Here is a 25,498-nt window from a genome sequence, read left to right as displayed (position 1 = left end):
AATGAAAACATTTAAATATTATATATGAAAGCATCAACAACATAACAGAGATAAATTTAACAATATGTGTGAAAGACTTGAAACCAAAAAAGAAAGACAAGCATTGCTGAGGATATTCAATTAGTCCTAAATAAATTGAGACATCATGTTAATGAATTTAAAAACTCAATATTGCTAAAATTTCAATTCCCATTGAATCGATTTATAAATGAATTTGCAATTCCAATCAAATCACAGGAGCCTTTAATGTAGAAATAGACAAGCTGACAGTAAAATCTACATGAAAAATATATGGTCCCTGAATTCATCTTGGAAAAGAAAATGTGGAGGAAAGGACATAAAGTATATGAGCACATGATTTCATGACTTACTTTAAAGCTGTCCATCAAGACTAAGTAATATTGGACTAAAGACAGACAAACAGAGTAATAGAACATAGTAGGGAATTCAGAAATAGACTAACATTAAGAGAGTCCTTTTTTTGGCAAGTTGTAAAATCAATTCAATAAAAAAAGAAAAAGAGAGACCTTTCAATGTGGTTTCTGTATGGGAAAAAAAAAGACATGGGTCATAAGCCTATATAAAAGTCCTCATAAATGAAACGTTGTTAATATAGGGTTTAAAAAGTACCAACTATAATAGAAGAAACTATTAAATGGACTTCTTTGTCAAGAAATTCAGAGAAGGACCCCTACATATAGTATATGAACATGAACACGAACACAGATATCACCTATGAATCTCAGCATTAGCCAGCCCAGAATAGAATCCACATGAGCAAACACACAGCTCTTCTGGTACTACTAAGTGCACAAAGAACCAACCGTGGTATATGTAATATGAATATAATTTCAGCAGAGATCATCTGGTCTAGTGGACACACTGTTGCTGCTACTGCTGCCAAGTCACGTCAGTCGTGTCCAACTCTGTGCGACCCCATAGACGGCAGCCCACCAGGCTCCCCCGTCCCTGGGATTCTCCAGGCAAGAACACTGGAGTGGGCTGCCATTTCCTTCTCCAGTAGATGCACTAAGCATTCCATATTCCTAAAGCCATTCATATTAAACCATTGGGAACACAGCCTTCTGTGAAAGAAGAGTTACTCAAAGCAGCTCTGGTGGACAGACTTCCACATCACTCCTAGATTCAACATGATTTCAATTGATTGTTTTGATTCTATCCATCTGACACTGTTATTAATTTATTATTCCTCCATAATTGTTTCCTTAGAATATGAAACCCACAAAAATGTTCCATACCTAAAGAATCTGAAATCAAGTCAATTTGAATCAATTCTACCTACTACATTTCAACTCTACTACATTTCTTTTTTTTTTTCGTTTTATTTTTTATTTTTTTTAATTTGATTTTATTTTTAAACTCTACAATATTGTATTAGTTTTGCCAAATATTTCAATTCAATATTCATATCAAGTATTAACATATGAAAGAACCATGAGGCTCTGAACTAAATTAACTTGATCAATTTTGCATATCACAGACCTTAATTATACTTGAGTATAAAAGCCTTTGTCAAAAAATACCTACAAAAATCTTGGGCAAGTAATAATAAGATCTAACATAAGGAGAACAGCCCTGGGATTTCTTTGGAGGGAATGATGCTAAAGCTGAAACTCCAGTACTTTGGCCACCTCATGTGAAGAGTTGACTCATTGGAAAAGACTCTGATGCTGGGAGGGATTGGAGGCAGGAGGAGAAGGGGATGACAGAGGATGAGATGGCTGGATGGCATCACTGACTCAATGGACATGAGTCTGAGTGAACTCTGGGAGTTGGTGATGGACAGGGAGGCCTGGCGTGCTGCGATTCATGGGGTTGCAAAGAGTCAGACACAACCGAGCGAATGAACTGAACATTTATTGAGCATTTAATATTTATATATGTTTATATGCCAGTAACCGTGCTGAATACTTTAAAACAACTTTGTGAGGGAGTGCTATTATTAATATTTTGCCTACTTTAATTAGAAACTGAAGCTCAGAGAGGTTAAGTGATTTTTCCAATTCATAGAATTGGACAGTATTCCAACATAGGCCGTCTGTGTCTAGAGTACAAAAAATGAATTGCAGTATTATGAAGAGGTTTAGTAGTACTCTTAGGAACTTACTTTGGGAAACACTATCTTACAACATGCAGTTCAGTCTTCTCTTTTTACACTCCCTTCTGAGGACCAGAAGCAATGAACTATTCAGAATCAATCCACTAAGTCTCCTTAAGAGGCATATATTTCAGGCTTTTGCTCTTTACTTCCTAAGTTGTAATAAAATGCTAAAGTGAAGCCTGTTTGTTTTTTTTTTAATCAGTTTTAAATGAGGTTTAAGTCCTATTGCAAAATGCAATAGTTTTAAACTTAACATTTTTAATTTTTTTGTGTATATATTAAAGGCTCTAACTTTGACATAGGTCCAAAATGATTCTGAATGGGTTGACTTCATGTGATGAATCATCCTTATTATTATCTAGATCACTGAAAAACATTCATGAAAGGATTCATTATCTAGGGTTCTTTGTTAGGTGAGAGACCCAAAGAAAATCTTAGACACAATATGTTTTAGGAGCAACAGCTCACACAAGAAAGCTTTATGATTTTTATTTATTGTAGGAAAAAATTGTAATATCAACATAGAAATCATTTCACATCAATTTAAGTAATAGTTTTATTCATTTTCATTTTAGCAATTGTGGCTAGTGGTATATTAAAAACCTGCTTGAGATATTGGCACAGAGTGTTGAAAATTATTTTTAAATTATATTTTTGAGAATATTTTATATCTTACTTTACTTACATGCAATTAGATGATTGCTATTTATAATGTTTCATTATTATAGATAATGCTTCTAAGAATATCGATAGGGACATAATTCTCTTTCTGTTAAGTTACTTGTTCAAGAAAAATTCCAAAAGTATTAGGTCATATGGTATGACCAGTATTTATGACTTCTGAACTCTGCCATCAATGATTTCTAAAATGGTCTTTACAATTCACCAATGATATGTGGTTCTACCAGTTTTGTTATATCTCTGAGAACAGGAAATATTCTTTAGTTTTCATTTTTCTTTACAGATATGGCACTGTGCCTCGTTATCATAATCATGAAATTTTTAAGTCACATATGGGCATTAAATACTAAAACCATAAGACATCATATTTTTAGTATCATTATATAAATGGAAACTCGCAAGATTTTTCATTCAAGTTTAATTCATCACTACGTGTCAGAATGTGCTAAGTGATAGAGCTCTCGTTGTCAATTTCTCCTTTTTCTTTATTCACTGGAGGGTTACATTTAGACTTCACACATTCATCTGCTGAGTGCATCCATTACCTTTCTGTTTCACATTGGCTGCTCTGTCAACCTCCCCTTTGGCATTTCTGGCATGACAGACATAATTGCGCTTGAGATCCTCAGCAGTAACTTTCTTGATGCTCAAAAGCTGAGTTCTTGTCTCGTCTTCTGTTACTTTCAGAATTACACTAGGAATAGGAAAAAGAAAATCAAAGCATTAGTGAGATTCAAGGGCCAAAGGCTGTATGTAAATCAGACAAGTAGATAATAACAGATCTCCCAGGTGAGGACAGACAGAATGTCAATAAGCTGTGTGCTCATGATCCTGAAGATACAAAAGGAGACTAGCCTCTGGATTCTAATATCATTCTTTACCATCTATAGTACACACAATTCCAATATCTAGATTCAACACCCAGCATTAGCATCATACTACAGGTCACTCTGCAAAGAGAAGGGTCTCCTTTCCTCAAATATATGAGGCAGGATGCAGCATTGATTCAGTGAGAGGCTTCTGAGGCCTGACCCCTTTGAATTTTGATTGAGGTTTTGCACTTACTGGTTATGTACTTTGAGCATGGTAAGTAATCTTTCCATGTCTTAGTTCCTCCTTTGAAAAGGAGGAAACTAGCAATACCTACATAGTGCATTGCAAGTATTAACTTACTCAAGAATTCTGAGGATTGAGTATGTTAATTCATAAGTATTAGAACAATGCATGCCTACATTCTAAGTCACTTCAGTCATGTCTGACTCTTTGCAACCCTATGGACTTTAGCCTGCCAGGCTCCTCTGTCTATGGGATTCTCCAGGCAAGAATACTGGAGTGGGTTGCTATTCCCTTCTCCAAGGATCTTCCCGACCCAGGGACTGAACCCATGTCTCTTATGACTCCTGCACTGGCAGGTGGATTCTTTACCACTAGCGCCACCTGGGAATCATTAGAACAATGCTTAATAAATATTCATATAAGCTGTTATTATCATCTCACAGTAATAGCTGATGCATTTCAGGGATTCCCAAAACTTGGATTTTGCACACAGATTGAACATTTTAGTTAAAATGCTGAAACCTCCTGGTTATATCCTAAAGAAAGAAGAAACTTCTCAGAGCAAGTAAACTTTGTGAAAATAAGTATATCCAATTCTCTGCAAGTCAGAGATCAAGTGCTTTGGGTCTAAGATCAAGACTGAAGATCTCTCTGAACTACTGTGCTCAAAAGGAAAAAAAAAAATTCTCTCTCTTACAGTTGACTGACATCCAAGTTCTTATGAGGTTTACTGTCAGTCATGAAATCTTGGTTAAGGGCTGTGATGGAGTTAACCTAAGTTGAACTGCACTGCTCAACTATGAACAGTGACTTGTGTCTCAGTAACAGCAAGGAGGAACAGTATGACTGTCATTACTATTCATTCATTATTTTTATAAGGGTTGGAAGCGCAATGTTCAGAATTCCTGAAATGGTCAATAACTCTCCTTCTGTGCATTCAGTCACATCTTTCATCAATTCCTTCAGCAAAAACTGCTCCAATTTCAGGAAACTCCTTCTGTATCATTAAATATATTCTGTTTCTTGAAACTACACCTTTGTATATAATGTAAAAAAAATGATTTTTTTTCTTTTTACCAGGAACGTACTTTTATTTCTTTCTCCAGTTTATTTCTACTTATCCTTCAAATCTTTATTTAAGCCATGTATCATCTGAGACGTATTACCTAACTCCCTAAAGCTAACTGGAACTTCCAACTAAATCTTCCCAAATATCCAATACTTCCCTTTTACTGCATTTATCACATTGCACTGACATCTCTGTTGTATCATTGTTATACCTGTAAAATCTATGCAGTTAGGAACTAAGTATCTTGCATATTACCCTATGATACTTCATAATTTCTGTATAAAGTCTGAGTTTACTACTAGGGAATAAATATCTTTTAACTTCTTGAAGTTCAAGTAACCTAAGATCTATCAGCACATAGATGATAAGGTCTAAGTTTTCAGAACTACTTTGTCATGCAGTTAGCTGCTCATTTTTATTTATTGTTGCAGTCTTCCTTGCCAAATCAAGCCAATTCAAAAAATGTCATGTTTATTTATGTCGTGACCCAGTGTGTTATTTTAAAAGTGAGTTATATTACCACCTCATGCACTTAAAAAATAAAATTTAAAGAACATTAATGTTTTTAGTCAATATTAAAAATTATCACTTATAAATGTGATATATGTGCCATGAAAATTAAGAAAGGAGAGGAAGGAGATAGGAAATATGTGCTTACTGGGAGATAAGGAACTAACACAACTATCTGAGGCACAAAAACATAGGCCCAGACTCCAGACTTGAGAAACAGAACAGGGCCATGCTGGCAGGCTTTCCTCTGTCTACAACTCTAAATCCTGACCTTTTCATTCAGATAGGATATTCATTCCAACTGCTTTAAAGCGGGTATCATAAAGATAAAATCATCAGGTAGTATCTGGGACTTGGATTGCAAGTCTGAGAATCCTGTTTTGGGATAGAGCAACTAAAGACTTGAAAATGAGGCTGATTTTTGTTACTGACAGGCAAAAATTAGAATTTTCATCAATTAGCATAAACCAGAAGGCATTAGGTGGAGGAACAAGGGTTAGTCACCCCCTGTCAGTGTCCATGATACCTTTCATTAACAGATACGTCAATAGTGGTGTCCTCTGGCTTTTTTCCATCAATGGTCCACCAAATCTCATTGCGAGAGTCCTTCAGGTAACTAAAATAGACTTTGCAGGGAATGAGTAGCTCTTCTCCTGAAAAAAGCAAGTTAACTCATGAGTTTGTAACTATCACATGGTTATATTTGTTGTATTTTGTGAATAATCAGAAGTTATGAAAGTTCTATGTGCCTGTAAGCTTACTTCTGACTAATTTTCAAGTGGACTACCATAAGGTAATGTACCATACTTCAATACTTCATTGCAAAACAAACAAACCAGGAAAAGGACAGCAGCTTTTTATATAAAATTATTAGAATGCCCATCTTTTAATAGAGCCGATATATGTCCTAAAACGACAGTATTTGTTCAAAAAGGCTCTGATAACGTTTCTTTTCTTAGCCCTAAACCTCCATGGACTGCTCTTGTCCTTTGTTATTTCCCTCACCAACAATGAGAGATGGAGGAATGGTTATCCAGATATTCGGTCCTTTGCCCAGAGAAGATGAGGTGACGTCATTGCTGAGAGGACTGACCAGGCAGGCTGTATCTTGAAATATTCAAGTTATCATGGTTCAGTCAATGAGCTTAAAGACAACTTACAATAGAAATTGTAACAACAGCAGCAGACTCACTGAGGACTTTGAATGATTCCCTGTGCTAAATGTTTTAGCTACTTATAAATAGATACATTTTATTTTAATATATTATGAATTATTTTTTAAATTAATGTTTTACAGATGCAAAAATTGAAGCTTAAATGCTATCCCAAGGTCAAATTGCAAATAAGTGGCAGACCAGGATTTCACCCAGACTGACCTTTTGTTTTTGTTTGCCCAGAACAGTTCTGTTTTATGCTTGCTTTCCTAGTTAGTTATTAATATTGACTGCTTTCATTCTCAAAAGGTGTCCAGGTTGAGATGATAAATTATATTGTCATCCCAATTTGAACTGAGGTTTGTCTCACTGAGTGGTCATACTCTAGCCTCTCTTCCAATGCAAGGTTTTTATGCCATTCTCTAGACAGTTGCCTATAACAATATGTACAAAGATAAAGTGACCACGGATTCAGGCATGCTTTTGTAACCATAATATGACAGAAGAAAGGCATTTAGATGATTAATATGGGTTTACCCTGATGCCAGAAAGAATGTTCATATTAATATATAAAACCACTACTGAGTTTAGAAAATCTGGTCCATCCAGGATTGGCAGATTCCCTCAGTGTGGTCTTGTTTTTTTCACAAGGCAGATCACTATTTGAAACTGTACCTTAATTTGAGGGGGTTATTGTTCTCCATCTGAATTGAACACTGCTTCTATTATCTTTAGAACATTTTAAACAAATTTTCTTTTATATCTTTCATTGGGTTGGAATTGAATATATTGGGAAGGATACAATATAGAGGATGTTAAAATTTTCTATGGTTTTCAAGTTAACTTGACAGGCTTCGTGTCAGAAGAACAACATATTATGCCTTAACTGGTCAGTTTCAAATAATTCTTGTGTAGAATGAAAAATATGAAAACTAAAAGGAGAAGAAGATAGCCGGTGTAAACATTTGACAGTGTTCAAATCAAGAATTACCAGTTTTATTAGTTATTACCTGTTGAATTCCCAGTTCTGCCTCCAGGCCCACTCCCCACTCCTTTGTAGTGGGGTAGAAGTTTAAGGAAGTCTTTTGCTCATGTTGAAGTCTCGGTAAACTAGAACCCTGCACATGCTAAAGTTTGCATCAAACAGAAGTCACTTATCAGGAGAGGAAAATTGCTCACAGAGGGAAAAGAGAGCATCTGCCCTGAGAGAAGCAGAGAATCGCTGAGCTGCCCAAGAGCTCAAAGAAGGAGCTCATCCCCAGAGCTGATTTATTTTCTGATAACACTTCTGTTTCATGTGTTTCTCTACAACAGCTCTCTATGCTCTTGCATTAAGTGACATTTTTAGTCATTGTAATTAAGAGACTCTAACTGCTATTCAAAGGCACAGCTGTAATTACCCGGTTCTTTCTCGTAGACCACATGATCATCAGGTGAATAGATGTGGGGAGGCATTGCATCGTTTGGGGAGCCTGTGGTAGAGAGGAAGGAACCAAGGGAGATGATGTCAAATCACGGACCTTTAATTTCACATAACCTATTTCAAAAATCTGCTCTTCTGTGAAGATTGCCCAACTTCCTGGCACAATTTGTCCATTCTTGAAAGGGCCCACAGTTCCATGTACAATCAATTACAACACTTCTTTCATTTAAAACAAACAAACAAAGGGAAAAGAATACATTAAGTATCCTTCATGTTTCAGACAGAACTATTTTATCCACTGTTTTTGCTTTCCAAAGCCTATATGAGGTAGATTCCTTTCTCATACTACTTAGAAATTAATTGATTTCAAGTCTTCCTCAATTGTTTTTTTTCTACATATTTACAGTAAACATAAAAGCTAAGCCACTTTTCTTTCAGAATTTACATACTTCTTTATAACAAAATATTAAGAGCCTGAACAAAATTATTGCACTTTGCTGTGTGCACTTAATACAAATCATGCTTACCTACCACCTTTACAGTCTGAGTTCTGGTGAGAGTGAAGGTTCGTCCATTTTCTGGGTATGTGACCACACATGTGTAATCTCCATTATTTGAAACCATGGCTATGATAAAGCTCAAGTTCATGCCTTCAGGTAGTACATTATTAAAGTTATGTATTTTACGACAGCCCTAAGAAGAAGTAAAGGAAAATATGTTTACATGCATAGAAAATACACAAACACATACATGCACATCTAACTTTGCACAGAACACAGACATATCTATGCTGGCTACACTTTTTACAAAACTATTTTGGTCTTATATTTGATGATGTTTCTGCTAAGAAAGAGTACAGTAATTTTTATTATCCTTTCTATAAAAGGGAAATTAATATTCTTAAACTAAAATATGAATTCAAAAGCACAAGGTTCCTGTCTCAAGACCTAGTATTCAAATTCTGGGAATTTCAAGTTAATAGTAAAGCAAGGTCAAAGTTTCAAAAAAAAAAAAAAAAAAGGTTAAGGAAGCTTAAGCAAATGCATACACTGCTACTTAAAAAACAACTATTTTTCAATATTTCTTCACTGATTATGTTAACTCAGAGTACAGTCATGCTGACAAGCTAGGCTCTGCTTTAGATGTCTGGTTTTGGCATTCTTGATCATTCTGTTGAATCACCAGATCAGTTATTGCCAAACTTCTTTATTTTTCTTCTGTTTATCCTATTTTTAATTTGAATAGTATAGACTCCAGAATTTAAAAGTAAAGTATATTTTATGAGTCTTGGCAAAAGTTAAGAGTTTATTTGTACTCTAATTCATATTTTCACATAACTCAGTTGCTATTTAAAATTTTGATGTTGAAATATCTCATTCAACATAACTAGAATCTTGTTTCGAATCGCTCAGCCCCACTAATTGGCTGTATTATTTTACTGTTTTCTTTTAAAGAAAAGAACCAATACATCATATGTGACAAAAATATGCATTGAACATTTACTTTTGGAAAAATTTGTATTCTTCCTTTTTTTTTTTCGTATTTTTCTTTTAAAAATCAATACTTTATTTATGACAAAAAGAACTGGGCATCCTTAAGGTACTCCAGATCTTTAAAAGTCTAAGGAGTCTATTACCAGCTTGTACTTTCAATTTCCTATGTTCATACATTTAACTTTAATTCTTCTATCCTCGAGGTTTTCTTACTTCAATTCCTGGAGCATATGTTTTGAAATATGACAGTTCCACTAAGTGGCACATTTTGTAATTCTCTGTCACAAGAAATAACATCTTTTAAGAACAGTACTAAACTTCTGATTCATGGTGATGATCATCAAGAGGAAGATGACATATACTCAGTTATTTTTCCTGGATACGAATATAATTTATCCTGTTTTGATAAGTAGTGCCTCTAGACAATTGTCACCTCAACACAGTATTTCAACACTCTAAAGTTATCCACACTATAAGGCAACAAAACCCTGTATTCTTATAAGAAGTTTATGTCATATTTGGTTTAAATTGAGTTTATACTATCTATAGAACTATTTAATTTTTCTAGCAACTTTTGGTTAAACAGTTCAGTTATTTTCCTCTTTCATGTGTTAGCTTAGCTGTTCTTAAGTCCATGTGATGTAGACAAATCAGATTAAATATGCCTTAGTTTTTTGGGTGGAAAACAATGAGATAGATAAAGAGATATTCTAGATAACACAGTGCAGAGCTAAAACCCAATTTTTTTAGACAGCTGAGTAAAGGTCTTTCACTAGCTTCTTGATGAAGAATGAACATTAATCTTCATCCATTAGTTGAGGCTGAAAAAAATTATACTGAGACGTGTGCATTGAAAGGACTGATTTTGAAGCTGAGACTCCAATACTTTGGCCACCTGATGCAAAGAACTGACTCATTTGAAAAGACCCTGATGCTGGGAAAGATTGAAGGCAGGAGGAGAAGGGGACGACAGGATGAGATAGTTGGATGGCATCACCGACTCAATGGACATGAATCTGAGTAAACTCCGGGAGTTGGTGATGGACAGGGAGGCCTGGGATCCTGCAGTCCATGGGGTCATAAAGAGTCAAACATGACTGAGTGACTGAACGGAACTGAACTGTGCTTAGGTGTACTGCATCATTGTATCCTTATTCCAAACTTAGCAAGTCTAGAATGTTCTTATGCCCATTTTATAGATGAAAATACAAAGGCCTATAAAGGTTAAGTGATTGCCATTATCATAGAGCCAGGCAGTGTCAGAGCTGGAATTTAAACCTAGATCTACATGTTTTGAGGGACTTGCTCTTAATCCCACCGGACACTATCTCCCCACCCACTGTGGTTCTGACCCACCTGGGACCAGTCCCAGTATTAATAGTGTGATGTGGTTGTTATATGAGCTTAATTCTTAGCATTAGTGGTAATCTGGAAAAACATAGTTTTTGGTATAAGAAGTTAGCTACTAATACTAAACTTGTCAACAGCACTCCTTAAAAAAATGTCAAAAAATATTTTTTACCCACTGTAGTGTGTATATATATATATATGCATATATATATATATGTCAATAGCAGAAACTATAACACAATATTGTAAAGCAATTATACTCTAATAAAAGAAGATCCAAGGCAGTCAAAAGGTTAACAGTAAAATAAAACACACACAAAATTTTTTTTAACTCACCAAATATCATTTATGTAAAAACTATTTAAAACATATTGCTTTAGGAGATATACTATGTGAAATGCTTCAGACTCAAAGTCTTCTCATTCATTCATTCACCCTTGAATATTAATCAATAAACTGCATGCCAGGCACTTTTCCAGGTTCTGAGAGTACAGCACCGAATAGAACAAGAGTCAGGCCTCATGGACTTCTCATTAACAGAGAAATGGGATCTGACACATCTAAATTGCAAGGAAAATGTTACAAAACAAGCATGTGTTGATCTCTTGCTAAAGTCCTCTTTCTCTTCACCTTATTCCAAACTCTTGAGGATGGACTTGAAATATGGGCTGAATACACCTGACTATCATTGATTCTATGTGTCAGTGTTGTAAGTCAAGTTCTCTGAGATTTTCTCTTCTTTCCATAAGGTAATATAAAAATTATATTTTTATATTATAGGTTTTTATATTATAGGATAGGTTTTCTTGGAGCTGATTTGATTGGAAAAATATTTCAAATTGAGGAACATTCCATACACAGGAATGGAAAACTTTGGAGTCTAATCTACCATTCAGAAAAATCTGATCATTCAAAATTAAATTAACAACAAAAACAATAAAAAGCTATTAAACCTATAAAATGTTAGAAGAGGAAATGAATAAAATATTATACATTATAGGTTTTTATGTATGTAGTGGGGGTAGCTTCAGGGCATTGTTGAACTAAAAACACCCATTAACTTTAGCCTGTAGTATCTGATGAGCTCTGCTTTTTATAAGCATCTGCTTCTCGAGGCCCTTCATGGACCTAAGACATAAAGGGAATTTTTGAACATAACGAATTATTCCTAAAAATAAATCCTTCATATTTTTGGTGATTTCAAAATCATTCACTTGGAATCCAGAAAAAAAAAAGAAGAACAGAGATCTTGATACCCAAAAAATAATAAAAATACATTTCTAAATATAAGAAATAGGTTAACAACATGTGGATTCCACTATGAAGTAGACATCTGACTAGAAGACAAGTCATTCACTGAATTGAGCCATCAGTTCCTCATTCTGAATTTGAAAGAGAGAAGTTAATAGGAGAGCAACTCTTCAACCACATAATGGTAGCCTTGGCAACCTACCACAGTATATAGGTAAAGATAAGCACAAGAACTGACTTTGAGATCCTCGAGAGGAAATAAATCATGTGGTGAGGTATGGGGTGTGGGTGGGCAGATGGCATGACTAAATAAGAACAAATATTTCCATTCAATAAGGCCTACAGTTTTTAAAGAACTCTATTAAGGAACAATGATGGAAAAGACACAGTTCTTAACCTACAGATGGAGATATGCAGTCTAGTGGAAGACTGCAACAAATACTATGAAAGGCATACTGGGACGGGGAAGTGGAGGAAGAAGACCAAACAGAAAACATTTAGAAAATCTGCATGGAAAAAGAAGATCTGAACTGGATCTTAAAGGACAGGTAGATTATTAAGTCATGCAGGAAGAGGGGAGACATGGAGAGGTACCCTCCAAGGACAGAAAAAAGTACAAACAACATCCCTTCATTACTCTTATAGCATTTTGCTCTCCATGTTAGCACTTAACTAACTTCAACATAATCATCTCTCTTCATTTATCTTATCTCTTTCTCAGAAAATTTACTTCCACGGAGTAAAGGGGGAGCAGGCAGATTAGTACTTCATCTGCACAGCCAGCAACTGCTCAATGCTGGACACATGGTAAATGCTCAATATTGGTGTTGCATGATCAAAATTATAAACTGAACCAGAGAAGCAAAGACACAATACATGGAGCTGCAAGCTCATGTGGAATGCAAATGATGATAAGATGGTGAGTATACAGACTTATAAAGATACGGGATGGGTGAGTTAGGATGAGTGGGGAAAGCAGAAGTAAGGATAAAAAGAGTTAAGCTGAGATACGAGGATAGAAGAGTCAAAAATATCTACTGACATTTTTGCTCCCCAAATTAAGTTGTTAAAAAATACACCACACTTGTTCAAAAAGACTCACAAAAGTTTTATACACCAGTCACTTTCAGTGAGCAGAACTATGTCACGCAATATTCGTGCAATAAAAATTGACAAAATCCCCTCTAGATGTCAGGCCTTGAGTTAGAAGCTAGGCATTCAGTAAAAACAGAAATGGCCCTTATTTCCATCATATCTTCTAGTCCAAACTAATTCATTCAATTTTTAATCAATTCCTAAATCCAAAATACATTGACTCAGTTTTGTGATATGTGCTTGATAATCAAGGGAAAGCAAAAGAGAGAAGACACTACTTCATACAGAAGAGAGGAATGCAATCATTACAGTAACAAAGTTGAGATATAAGTTAAGTGCCATCAAAACATAGAGTGGGTAATTCATCCAGCCTAATTCACCCTGAAGGAATCACAGATATTTGAATTGAGTTTAAGTTTAAAAGATGAACCTTTAGGTCCTCAGAAGCTCTAAAACTATATGTAAAATGCTGTGTGTATTTATGCATATATGGAATTGTGTGTATGTGTGTGCTCAGTCATATAGTTATGCCCAACTCTTTGAGATCCCATGGACTGTAGCCTGCTAGGTTCCTCTGCTTGGAATTAAACAGGTATAATTTGGAAAGAGAATATGATACATACTTTCTTTATATAATAGACTAAGTGCTGTACTATGCTAAGTTGTGTCAGACTCTGCGACTGCATAGACTGTAGCCTACCAGGCTCCTCTGTCTATGGGATTTTCCAGGCAAGAACACTGGAGTGGGTTGCCATTTCCTCTTCTAGAGGATCTTCCTGATACAGGGATCAAACCCATGTCTCCTGCATTTCCTGAATTGGCAGGTGGATTCTTTACCGCTGAACCACCTGGGAAACCATACTTCCTTTATACCAGAAGTTAAATATCACTGTATAGGGACTGTAGGGAAAGGAGAGATAAAGAACCAACCAAAATAAGTTGTCAGATCAAATTGAAATGAGCACTTTAAAAATAACATCTATTACATAGACCTTGTACTAACTTCCTGATAATATGTGCTAGGCCAACAAGAAGGCCAACCCTGGCAGTGTTTCAGAAATGTGCTTTACTGCTGGCACTTTCCAAAGATTTTCCTATTCCCTGACAGGTTTCTAAACAATATCCAACCAATTGTGATGAATTTCATACTGAAAATTAAAGGTGGATATAAAATGCCAATTTTAATGATTATACTAAGGACACAGACAACAAGCTTTTTTGAAAATTGATATCCAGAATGGTATCTATACTGTTAAATATCAATTGAGAGCATTTCAGCAGCTGCTATAAATGTAATACCCAAAGCATTCAATAAAGTAGTCTCTCCAATCCTCAGGAAGAAAGGGAACACTGACTTTGTTTGCATAAAGTGTCTTTGGGGGAAAAAAATTCAAATACCCAGTTATAACAATGAGGAAGAGTAACCATCCATTAATATGAACGTCAAAATGACTTGTCTTATTTTAAGGCTCATGTGTCCAAAACATTTAACAATAATAGTGAAAACAACAAGACTATACTTACCTGAGTCATGACCACTATATATCTGGTAGGCTCTGTGAATGAATAGGCAGCCTCCAATTTATATACATGTTGTGTTTCAGAAGTTCTTTCAGAAGCTGGCTATTTGAAATTCAATAAATGACACAAACCGCAGTTTGCTTTTCCAGGTTAGTTACAAATATGGGCTTACTCAACATTTACTGAACATCGATTTCACTCACAAGACTGTTGAATTAGAGAACTGTGAATTCTGGGCCTGGATGAAAAAAACTATGCCATGTAGAAGACAAGGAGAGAAGGGAAGGCATGTGGAGGAAGAAAGCAAAATCCTGCCCCATTTCCCTAAGACTCCAAGACAGAGATGTTGGATTTTCTATTCCCTCCAATCTCAATTTTTCTGAGCTCTTTCTGATTTCCCAGGGTCTTCTTTTAATAGGTTTCCTTATGTCTCACAGTCCAGTCTACAACCCAATCTGTGTTCAAAGATAGTCCTCCCCTTCAAAGTGCCCTTTGTCCCAGAAGTAAAGCCTGGACCAACCTTCTCTGTGGCCTTTCTGGAGAGCACAGGGTTTGGAACCACACAGAACAGGCCTGCAATTCCAGATTCTCATCCTATCAGCTGGATTGCTTTGAGTAGATTATATAAGAGAATGTGAAAAGTCTGGTCTCTTGATACAGATAGCATAGTGTTGAATCTTGGACAAATCACTCAACCACTCCACACTTCAGTTTCCTTGACTATCAAATGGAAAAAATAGAGTCTACTTTGAGTTGAAATAACTGAGTGAAATTATTAAAGCATTTAGGATTCCTGTGCTCAATAAATGTTAGTGATTATTGTTTGTATCTCCAAACATCCATTTCCTAATCTACCTAAGGATAATATCTACCTTGATGGATTGTGATGAGTATTATGTATGATGATATTTAAAGTACATAGCACAATGTATTGCCCTAGTGGAATGAAAGAAATATTCAGTTCAGTTCAGCTCAGTTCAGTCTCTCAGTTGTGTCTGACTCTTTGCGACCCCATGTACTACAGCATGCCAGGCTTCCCTAAACAACACCAACTCCCAGACCATGCTCAAACTCATGTCCATTGAGTTAGTGATGACACACAACCATCTCATTCTCTGTCATCCCCTTCTTCTCCTGCCTTCAATCTTTCCCAGCATTAAGGAATACTCCAATGAATCAATTCTTCACATCAGGTGGCCAAAGTATTGGAGTTTCAACTTCAGCATTAGTCCTTCCAATGAATATTCAGGACTGATTTCCTTTAGGATTGACTGGCTTGATCTCCTTGCAGTCCAAGGGACTCTCAAGAGTCTTCTCCAACACCACAGTTCAAAAGCATCAATTCTTGGGTGCTCAGCTTTCTTTATGGTCCAATTCTCACATTCATACATGACTACTGGAAAAAACATAGCTTTGACTAGATGGACCTTTGTTGGCAAAGTAATGTCTCTGCTTTTTAATATGCTGTGTAGATTTGTCATAGCTTTTCTTCCAAGGAGCAAGCATCTTTTAATTTCATGGCTGCAGTTACAATCTGCAGTGATTTTGAAACCCAAGAATATAAAGTCTCTCACTGTTTCCATTGTTTCCCCATCTATTTGCCATGAAATGATGGGACCAGATGCCATGATCTTAGTTTTCTGAATGTTGAGCAAAATGAAAGAAACATTAGTTTCCTTTTTTCTTTCATTAGCTTTCATCCTTCTGCTAACAGGGAAGCAAATTTGCTGGAATTGATTAATGTGTCTTTTAACTACTATAGAGTTATTTGTATTACTAAAAGAGACAATTTCTACGATGTCAAAGTAAGGAATTCAGTTGGCAACAACAAAGAGGACTATTGTAGGAAGGCCGAGAAACCTTGGTGGATTCAGGGAGTGATTATTGAAAGTAGAAAGCAAAATAAACAAAAAAAAGTAGCAGCATTGCTACACAGAGATTGGAGAATGCAGTTACCAAGAGATTTGATTTTATTCCCAAAATGGAAGCACTCTTAGGAGTAAAGCTGTCAATCAATTACCAAAATGTAAAGAAATAAAAGGCAGTGTAACACACATCAATAGCAGCTTTTTTTCATAATCAGAGAATAGAAAAGATGGCTGGTTACTGGTTATCTTCTTTAGTCACCTGCACATTGTTGGGTATCTGCCATGGTCATGATTTTATAACCATGATTTTATTTCCTGGTCTCCTTTCCAGGCTTTCAGGTTTTATTCACCCCATGAACATTCCCTCCAGATTTGTATCTTAGCCCTTTTATCACTTTATTTTGTCTACTTAAGGGCTTCAACTATCACATAAATGCATCCAGTTGGTTCTCTACCTTCAGCTTTGAGTTCTTTTTTAATAAGCTTCAGACCCATACACATGTAGCCACTATTAGCCACTGCCATCTAGATGTCACACAGATAAGTCCAACTCATATGACAGGATCTAAATTCATTACTTGTCCCCCAAATCTGTTCCTCCTCTACTATTTCATATCTTGATTAATAGCACTGACATTCGTCTAATCAGGAAAGCCAGAGATCTGGGAATTATCGGAGATACAGAGATGGATATGGCACAATTTTGTCCTCAAGAAACAGTCAAACTCATAGAATGCCTATATGTAAACCTCTCTTTTTAAAACCAATAATAAATTCTCTTATAGAACTCATAATCCTACTTTTTGATAAGAACAGGAAGTCTTATTTATAAACTTTGTTGAATTAAACTGAAGTCCTTTGAAGCTATGCTGAGGAGGGCATATATTACATTCTTTACCATGTCCTCCCCAGACTGCCGACATATTGCATTGAATACAGCTGATGGTCAACAAGTAGCTGCTGAATATATGCATGAATAAGTGACTATAAAACAATAAAGGAAGCTAAAAGTAACACTGAAGTAGTCACAAATAAATAGCTATATACGGGTATGTGAGGGAAAATCATTTCAACTGGAAGGAATAGGGGACATTTTGTGAAGGTGTAGAATTTCATCTGTTCTAAAGGAGAAAAAGATGATGTTCCAGGCAGATGGATGTTCCAGGTGAGGAAAAAGAGGAGAAAATAATAGAATATGTATAAAAGTAAAACTTTTATTCAGACAATAAAGTATTCAAAAAATACAAAGAGTGAATAGGGTCTCATTAGAAATGAGAGACCTTTCTACAGATAAATAGATGAATATATTATTTTAAACTGGAAGATATACTTAATAGTGTAAAATTGTTAATGTAATCCTTTTAATCCTTTTTACCATGGAAAAGTACAATCATAGAGACAATATATAATGATCCCTTTACCTGCATCTAGTGTCAAAAGTACCAGTTTAAGCTATGTCTTGTTTCATCTATATTTACTCACTGCATCCCAATATTATTTCAAAACAGATCACAGACATTACACAATTTAATTCATAAATATTTCTGTGTGTACCTCTAAATGACAAGATCCCTTCTGCAAACATAACTACATTACCATTATCGTAATTTAAAAAGTAATTCATTGATGTCATCAACATACTGTCTGTGCTTATATTTCTTTCCCTGACTTTCTCCTAACTTGTTTTACAACTTTTTTTGAATAAATCATGATCCACTTAAGGAGCATACATTGCAATTGGTCGTTATGTATCTTAAATCAGTCTTCTCCACCTCCCCTTCCTTTCCTGTCTCCTTTTCTTGTATTGATTACAGAATGAAGCATATATGAAAAACACTCAAAACATATGTATGAGTTAATGAATTAGTATAAAGCAAATACTTTTATAACTCAGGTCCAGGAATAGAACATTGACAGTCAGTTTTGAAAGTGCTCACATACTCTATGTCAACCGGACCTTCTTTACTACCTCCGAAAGTAGCAACTATCTGTTTTTGGATAGTGAAATCACTCCTTGTTTTCATTTACAATTTTATTACTCATGTGTGTATCCTTAGATACTATAGTCTCAATCACTAAAGCATTTTAAATGTATTTTGTTTCTTTTAATCTATTCATTCTCACTCTATGCTTCTTTTTTATGGCAATTTATCTGTTGATGAACATAAAACATTTGGCCTATAGAGCTTCTCATTATTTAGATTTTGTTGACTGCAAACTCATGGTGCAAATCAATACATTCCTCTGTTCTCTATATTTCCTGAAAAATGACAGCAGGAGCCAAAGATTTTATCAGACTCAAATTTAACCCATTTGGCACATATACAGGTAATACTATATTCTTTCATTAAAAGGAATGTGGCTGTTTCCCTTCTTATGATAGTAGCACTCATTGATGTATAATGCTTAGATTTAGTAATTCATTGGGGTTTGCAAAGTGATTATATACTTTTATAAAAATATACTTCCCTGCATTATTTCATTACTCAGTGTACATTTCTTATAGAAAAAGCAGAATAAAATCTTGATTGTTTTTCCTATTTATTTACCAGTTTTCAAGATAATGCTGTTATTTCCTATTAACATCCAAATGTAGCCACATTTTGAAATATCACTATAAATTTATGGATTTTAAACTTAATTCATAAGATGTAACCTGTTAATAGCCTTACTAAAGTTCAAATTATTCCATCCTTGGCCAATGAAAAACTCTTAAATTTGGCTCCCTAAGTCATTTCATTCATGACTTAAACAGAAACAGACACTAAATTTTCAACTAAGATTATAGAATTGCCTGTTTCTTCTTTTATTTTTTTCACCTTTTCCTCATATATATTTTTAAATTATTTTTATGCCTTCTTGATGAGTTCACTCTTTTATTATTCTAAAAAGTCTTCTTTATATCTCATAATATCACTCATCTTACAGTTTACATGATAGTGGTATATCCATTCTAACCTTTCTGTTTTTATTAATCATTTTTTGATAAAAAATTTTCTATCTTCCACTTTTTTTAATCTTCAGGTATTATTTATTGTGTTGATTTTCTGTTATGTTCCTTTTAGTTTAGCATTATTTTTGAAATTATCTTTTTCTAGGCTTTTATTGAGTTATATAATTTCTGGAATTTTTTATTCTTATTTGCTATTCTTTCTCATCTTTCATCACTTCTTAATGTCTTTTTGCCAATTTTTAAAACAAGTTACAAATATGTCCTTCTTGCATGCATTCATTTTCTATAGAAATGTTATTCTGCTTCTTATTTTTCTTTTTTCTTATAGCTTTGAATGGGATTTTACCTTGATTCTTCTTTTTGTAAAGACTTTTTTTATGTGGACAACGTTTAAAGTCTTTATTGAATTTGTTACAATATTGTTTCTGTTTTATGTTTTGATTTTTTGGACATGAGCCATGTGGGATCTTAGCTCTCCAACCAGGGATGGAACCTTTGCCTCTTGCTCTGGAAGGCAGTCTTAACCACTGAACTGCCAGAGCAGTTTCTTGATTATTTTTTTTGCTCATTATTATGTAAAACTAGTTTTTCCAGAGCTTTAGGATTTAGTTGAACTTTTCAACTTCACAGAGATCCTTCTTCAAAACTATGCTCTTGAGATTCCCTGATTCTGTTCTGCTCTTCCATTCTCAGCCAGTTCTCTTTCCATGCTCTACATTGCCCTGACCCTGTTCATTTTTATCTTTATTGTGATCAGCAGTTTTTCCTCAGTGTGAGGGGTTGTTTTACAGAGTTCTGAAGCACAAAAACTATTTCAATTCCTTCAGAATGTCTAGCTATAGGCTTTTCAGACCTACCCTCTATAGAGGGCAAAGCCCCTCCCAATGTCAACTGCTATTCTCAAATTCATCCACTGGCTCTTTTGGGATTCTTATGTTCTAGAGCTGACCAGATACCATATTATTTCCATTTCCATTTGCTTCCTTCTCTATAGACACTGAATCTATATGGGTCATATTAGTGATTATATCACTTGCTTTACTGAAAGTGATTCTTATGGATAACTTGTCATTGAGTTTTGTTTTAAATGTTGTTCAGGAGTTTGGGGATTTGGCTCAGGCAGACATTTGAAGAGATAAGAAAACTATGCTGCTGCCACAAATCCATCACTCAATACTTTCATTTTTGATTAAATAATTTCCTAAGGTTTCAGATGTCAAATAGATCACAGATCAAATGTGCCCACAAAGGAGGTTAACCATGAAAACACATACAAGTATTAAATACAGTACTGATTAACTAAAGAGTAGAAATTCACCAGAGGAATTTCTGGTGAAGCGTCTGACTTCACTCAGCAGTGAGTAGAAGTTGGCAATATTTCTCAAATTGTATTTCATAAGAAGTTAATAGAAATAAGATAGTTCTGGTAGCCCAGAGATTATAATTTAAGACATGATGAGTTGAGGTAAAGTCTCCACCACTTCCTTTAAAATGGTACAAAGTGAGGAAGCAGTAAAAGATTTGTGTAAAGTTATTAAAGAAGAAATTATGATGAGAAAAATCTCAGTTTCTATATTAATTCAATTTAACAAACAGTCATTATTGTTTTAGAGAGGGTAAATGATCTCTAGTTTGCTTACCATATACCAAGTGATGTTTGGTTTGATATTAGAAGGAAAAAATCCATCTATGTTTGGACAAGAGATCTTCTGAACACCATATTCTAAATACAGTTTATGCACTGGAAGTTTCATGGGAGAATTGAAGCAGTTATCTTTTTGAACCACTTCCAGAGGAAATGCAACTTTGCTGCAATAGGTGGTATTCCTGAAAAGAAAAATGTTCAGTGAATGGGCAGTTTCATTTGTTTTCATGCTGCAAACACACTGAAATGAGCAAAGTGTTTGTACTGAGACTTTGTACTGAGACTTTATATATCAAGTTCATGTAACAATTAAATGTGTTATGGAAGTATTTCCTAGAACAATTGACATAACAAAATAAAGACAGATACAATTAACTACTATTGATAAACTACTTACATTTTTAGATATACTCCTAAATACACATATGTGTGTGTGTATATGTATTTATGGGCTTCCCTTTGTGGCTCAGCTGGGAAGGAATCCACCTGTAACACTGGAGACCTGGGTTCCATCCCTGAATTGGGGAGATCCCCTGGAGAAGGGAAAGGCTACCCACTCCAGTGTTCTAGGCTAGAGAATTCCATGAACTGTGTAGTCCAAGGGGTCACAAAGAGTCGGACATGACTGAGCGCCTTTGACTTTCATATGATTTATATATACATACATATATATACACATATATATCTGTTGTTCAGTTGCTCAGTTGTGTCTGACTCTTTGTGACCCCCATGGGCTGCAGTACTCCAGGCTTGCCTGTCTTTCACCATCTCCCAGAGCTTGTTCAAACTCATGTCCATTGAGTCGGCGATGCCATCCAACCATCTTGTCCTCTGTCGTCCCCTTCTTCTCCTGCCTCCTGTCTTTCATGCTCACTTGTGTCCAACTCTGTGACCCCATGGATCACAGCTCACCAGGCTTCTTGGTCCGCAGGATTTTTCTAGGCAAGAATACAGGAGTGGGTTGCTCCCCCTCCTCCAGGGGATTTTTCCTGACCCAAGGATCAAACCTGCATCTCCTGTGTTTCCTGCATTAGCAGGTGGATTCTTTACCACTGAGTCACCTGGGATATAAAATGTTTAATTTTACCCTTAAAACACTCTTAATAACACTAGTCCTGGAAAGACAAAGGTAAGAATAGCATATTAACTCATGGTTGATAATGGTATAAACAAGTTCTGGAAAAGAAGTGTTTCCAAAAGTATTTTTAAAAGCCTTAACCTTTGCCGTAGTCACCCTATTTCTGAAGATGTTTTCACATGACAGAAGTAGGAAAGTGAGAATAGAGAGAGCACATGATCAAAAATGTCCATCTTTTGCTGTATCAGCAAGGAAGATATTGGAATCATTAGAAACACATATGAAAAGGAAGCCTGTAAAAAAACCATGGTACAACCATCCAAAGTTGTTGAACACACACACACACACACACACAAATCAAGCAAGAAGGGAAAAACTAACAAATGCATAAAATGTGTTAAGATGGCCGGGGAACTGTATTTATGTCTTTAATGTTTATATAAGTCATTTCATCTGCCTGGAGGGTTCTTCATCTCTCATCACCCTATCTTTCACTTGGAGGTTTATGTCACCCTATATTTAAATTGAGACTTTCAGACTCTCAGCATGTTGGACAATTCCTTGGTTGAATTTATCACATGGCATAGCCATATGTGTTTTCTTTTATTTCTTGCATCTAGCACAATACCTAATTTTTTAGTTGGCACTAAATAAATATTTGTTAGCTACATGGGATAGATGTAAAATTGTGTTACATATAGGAAAACAATGAAAAGAACATAGATAATAACAATAAGTGGTTTTTTTTAGGGTTATATGTAAATAGGTCATTAATTGTTCACCCTCTTTTGTGATTTCTCTCAATATTTAAAACATCTTATATACTCAGTAACTCATGAACTAAGACTAAATCCAAGAAGGCGTGGGAGAATTTATTACCCTCCCCAAGATGGGAGGAAAGAGCATTTAAAGATGACTTAAGAAGAGATGGCAAGAATACACAGAAGACCTGTACAAAAAAGATCTTCACGACCCAGATAATCATGATGGTGTGATCAATGACCTAGAGCCAGAAATCCTGGAATGTGAAGTCAAGTGGGCCTTAGAAAGCATCACTACGAACAAAGCTAGTGGAGGTGATGGAATTCCAGTTGAGCTGTTCCAAATCCTGAATGATGATGCTGTGAAAGTGCTGCACTCAATATGCCAGCAAATTTGGAAAACTCAGCAGTGGCCACAGGACTGGAAAAGGTCAGTTTTCATTCCAATCCCAAAGAAAGGCAATGCCAAAGAATGCTCAAACTACCGCACAATTGCACTCATCTCACACGCTAGTAAAGTAATGCTCAAAATTCTCCAAGCCAGGCTTCAGCAGTATGTGAACCGTGAACTTCCTGATGTTCAAGCTGGTTTTAGAAAAGGCAGAGGAACCAGAGATCAAATTGCCAACATCTGCTGGATCATCAAAAAAGCAAGAGAGTTCCAGAAAAACATCTATTTTTGCTTTATTGACTATGCCAAAGCCTTTGACTGTATGGATCACAATAAACTGTGGAAAATTCTTCAAGAGATGGGAATACCAGACCACCTGACCTGCCTCTTGAGAAATTTGTATGCAGGTCAGGAAGCAACAGTTAGAACTGGACATGGAATAACAGACTGGTTCCAAATAGGAAAAGGAGTATGTCAAGGCTGTATATTGTCACCCTGTTTATTTAACATATGCAGAGTACATCATGAGAAACGCTGGACTGGAAGAAACACAAGCTGGAATCAAGATTGCTGGGAGAAATATCAATAACCTCAGATATGCAGATGACACCACCCTTATGGCAGAAAGTGAAGAGGAACTAAAAAGCCTCTTGATGAAAGTGAAGGTGGAGAGTGAAAAAGTTGGCTTAAAGCTCAACATTCAGAAAACGAAGATCATGGCATCCGGTCCCACCACTTCATGGGAAATAGATGGGGAAACAGTGGAAACAGTGTCAGACTTTATTTTTCTGGGCTCCAAAATCACTACAGATGGTGACTGCAGCCATGAAATTAAAAGATGCTTACTCCTTGGAAGGAAAGTTATGACCAACCGAGATAGCATATTCAGGAGCGGAGACATTACTTTGCAAACAAAGGTCCGGCTAGTCAAGGCTATGGTTTTTCCTATGGTCATGTATGGATGTGAGACTTGGACTGTGAAGGAGGCTGAGCACCAAAGAATTGGTGCTTTTGAACTGTGGTGTTGGAGAAGACTCCTGAGAGTCCCTTGGACTGCAAGGAGATCCAAGCAGTCCATTCTGAAGGAGATCAGCCCTGGGATTTCTATGGAAGGAATGATGCTAAAGCTCATTCAGCAGTATGTGAACTGCTGAAGGAATGATGCTCAAACTCCAGTACTTTGGCCACTTCATGCAAAGAGTTGACTTATTGGAAAAGACTCTGATGCTGGGAGGGATTGGGGGCAGGAGGAGAAGGGGACGACAGAGGATGAGATGGCATCACTGACTCGATGGATGTGAGTCTGAGTGAACTACAGGAGTTGGTGATGGACAGGGAGGCCTGGCGTGCTGCGATTCACGGGGTCGCAAAGAGTTGGACACGACTGAGTGACTGATCTGATATGATCTGATTTATGACAATGGTAATAAGGTGGAAAGAATGAGTGGCAAGCATGATCTTTGCCTATAAATAACAAAAGGTCTTCCAAGAAGATAAAGTGTTCCATAGGTGGATATTACAGAAGGTAAACTTCAGCTTAATAAGGTACATTTTCTGACTATAAAAATAAAGAGATGAACAATGGTTAGACTAACTTTTCCATCTTCATAAGTCAAATATGAATGTTATCTTAATAGAGGTATTGAAGCAAGAATACAAACAGTAAAATCCTAGAGGATGAACCTGAGCTTTATGGTGTTAATGACATCAATCCTATGATTTCACATGGTTCAGCTTAAGGTCATTCTCAGTTTAAGAAGTGCCACAGGATTATAGGAGGCTTCTGATGCCTCCACCAGAGAAGTTCAATTCAAATTTTCTCTAAAGATGTAGAAGACAGGCAGAAGGTGAATTGAAGAGATGGCAGTCTGGAAACTGATAACAGTAAAGATATACTCAGACCTTGAGGATCATACGCCCTGCTCCTATAATGAAAAGAAGGCTGAAAATGTTTGAGAGAGAGCTCTAGAGAAGTAGTAGGTTGGTAAGGAAAAAGAAATAGAGGTACTGAAACACTAGAATGCATAGCAGAGACAAAGGTCAACCAGAAAGCTACTGACAACCTGTTCCCAGGTAT

General features: G+C 35.8%; 1 protein-coding gene across 5 annotated transcripts in view; it reads right to left on the bottom strand.

Annotated features, from left to right (window-relative positions):
* The window catches only part of IL1RAP (interleukin 1 receptor accessory protein), a 155,509-nt gene that overhangs the window by 33,214 nt on the left and 96,797 nt on the right, over positions 1-25,498 (bottom strand). For all 5 annotated transcript variants that reach the window (XR_015133952.1, XM_086319500.1, XM_086319518.1 and 2 more), the window contains exons 4-8: positions 21,187-21,373; positions 8,543-8,708; positions 7,993-8,064; positions 5,965-6,091; positions 3,349-3,497 (exon numbers count right to left, since the gene is read on the bottom strand). Coding sequence is in view for 4 of the 5 variants with exons in the window: in XM_086319500.1 (XP_086175626.1) it covers positions 3,349-3,497; positions 5,965-6,091; positions 7,993-8,064; positions 8,543-8,708; positions 21,187-21,373 (701 nt within the window). In the remaining variant the exon portion in view is untranslated. The remainder of the gene's footprint in view (positions 1-3,348; positions 3,498-5,964; positions 6,092-7,992; positions 8,065-8,542; positions 8,709-21,186; positions 21,374-25,498) is intronic.

The sequence above is a fragment of the Bos grunniens genome, chromosome 1, assembly GCF_055505025.1.
Source record: "Bos grunniens cultivar Pamir isolate PY7600 chromosome 1, Bosgru_T2T1.0, whole genome shotgun sequence".
Lineage (NCBI taxonomy): Eukaryota > Metazoa > Chordata > Mammalia > Artiodactyla > Bovidae > Bos > Bos grunniens.
The sequence above is the reverse complement of the archived record's forward strand: the minus strand, read 5'-3'. Positions and strand labels throughout refer to the sequence as shown.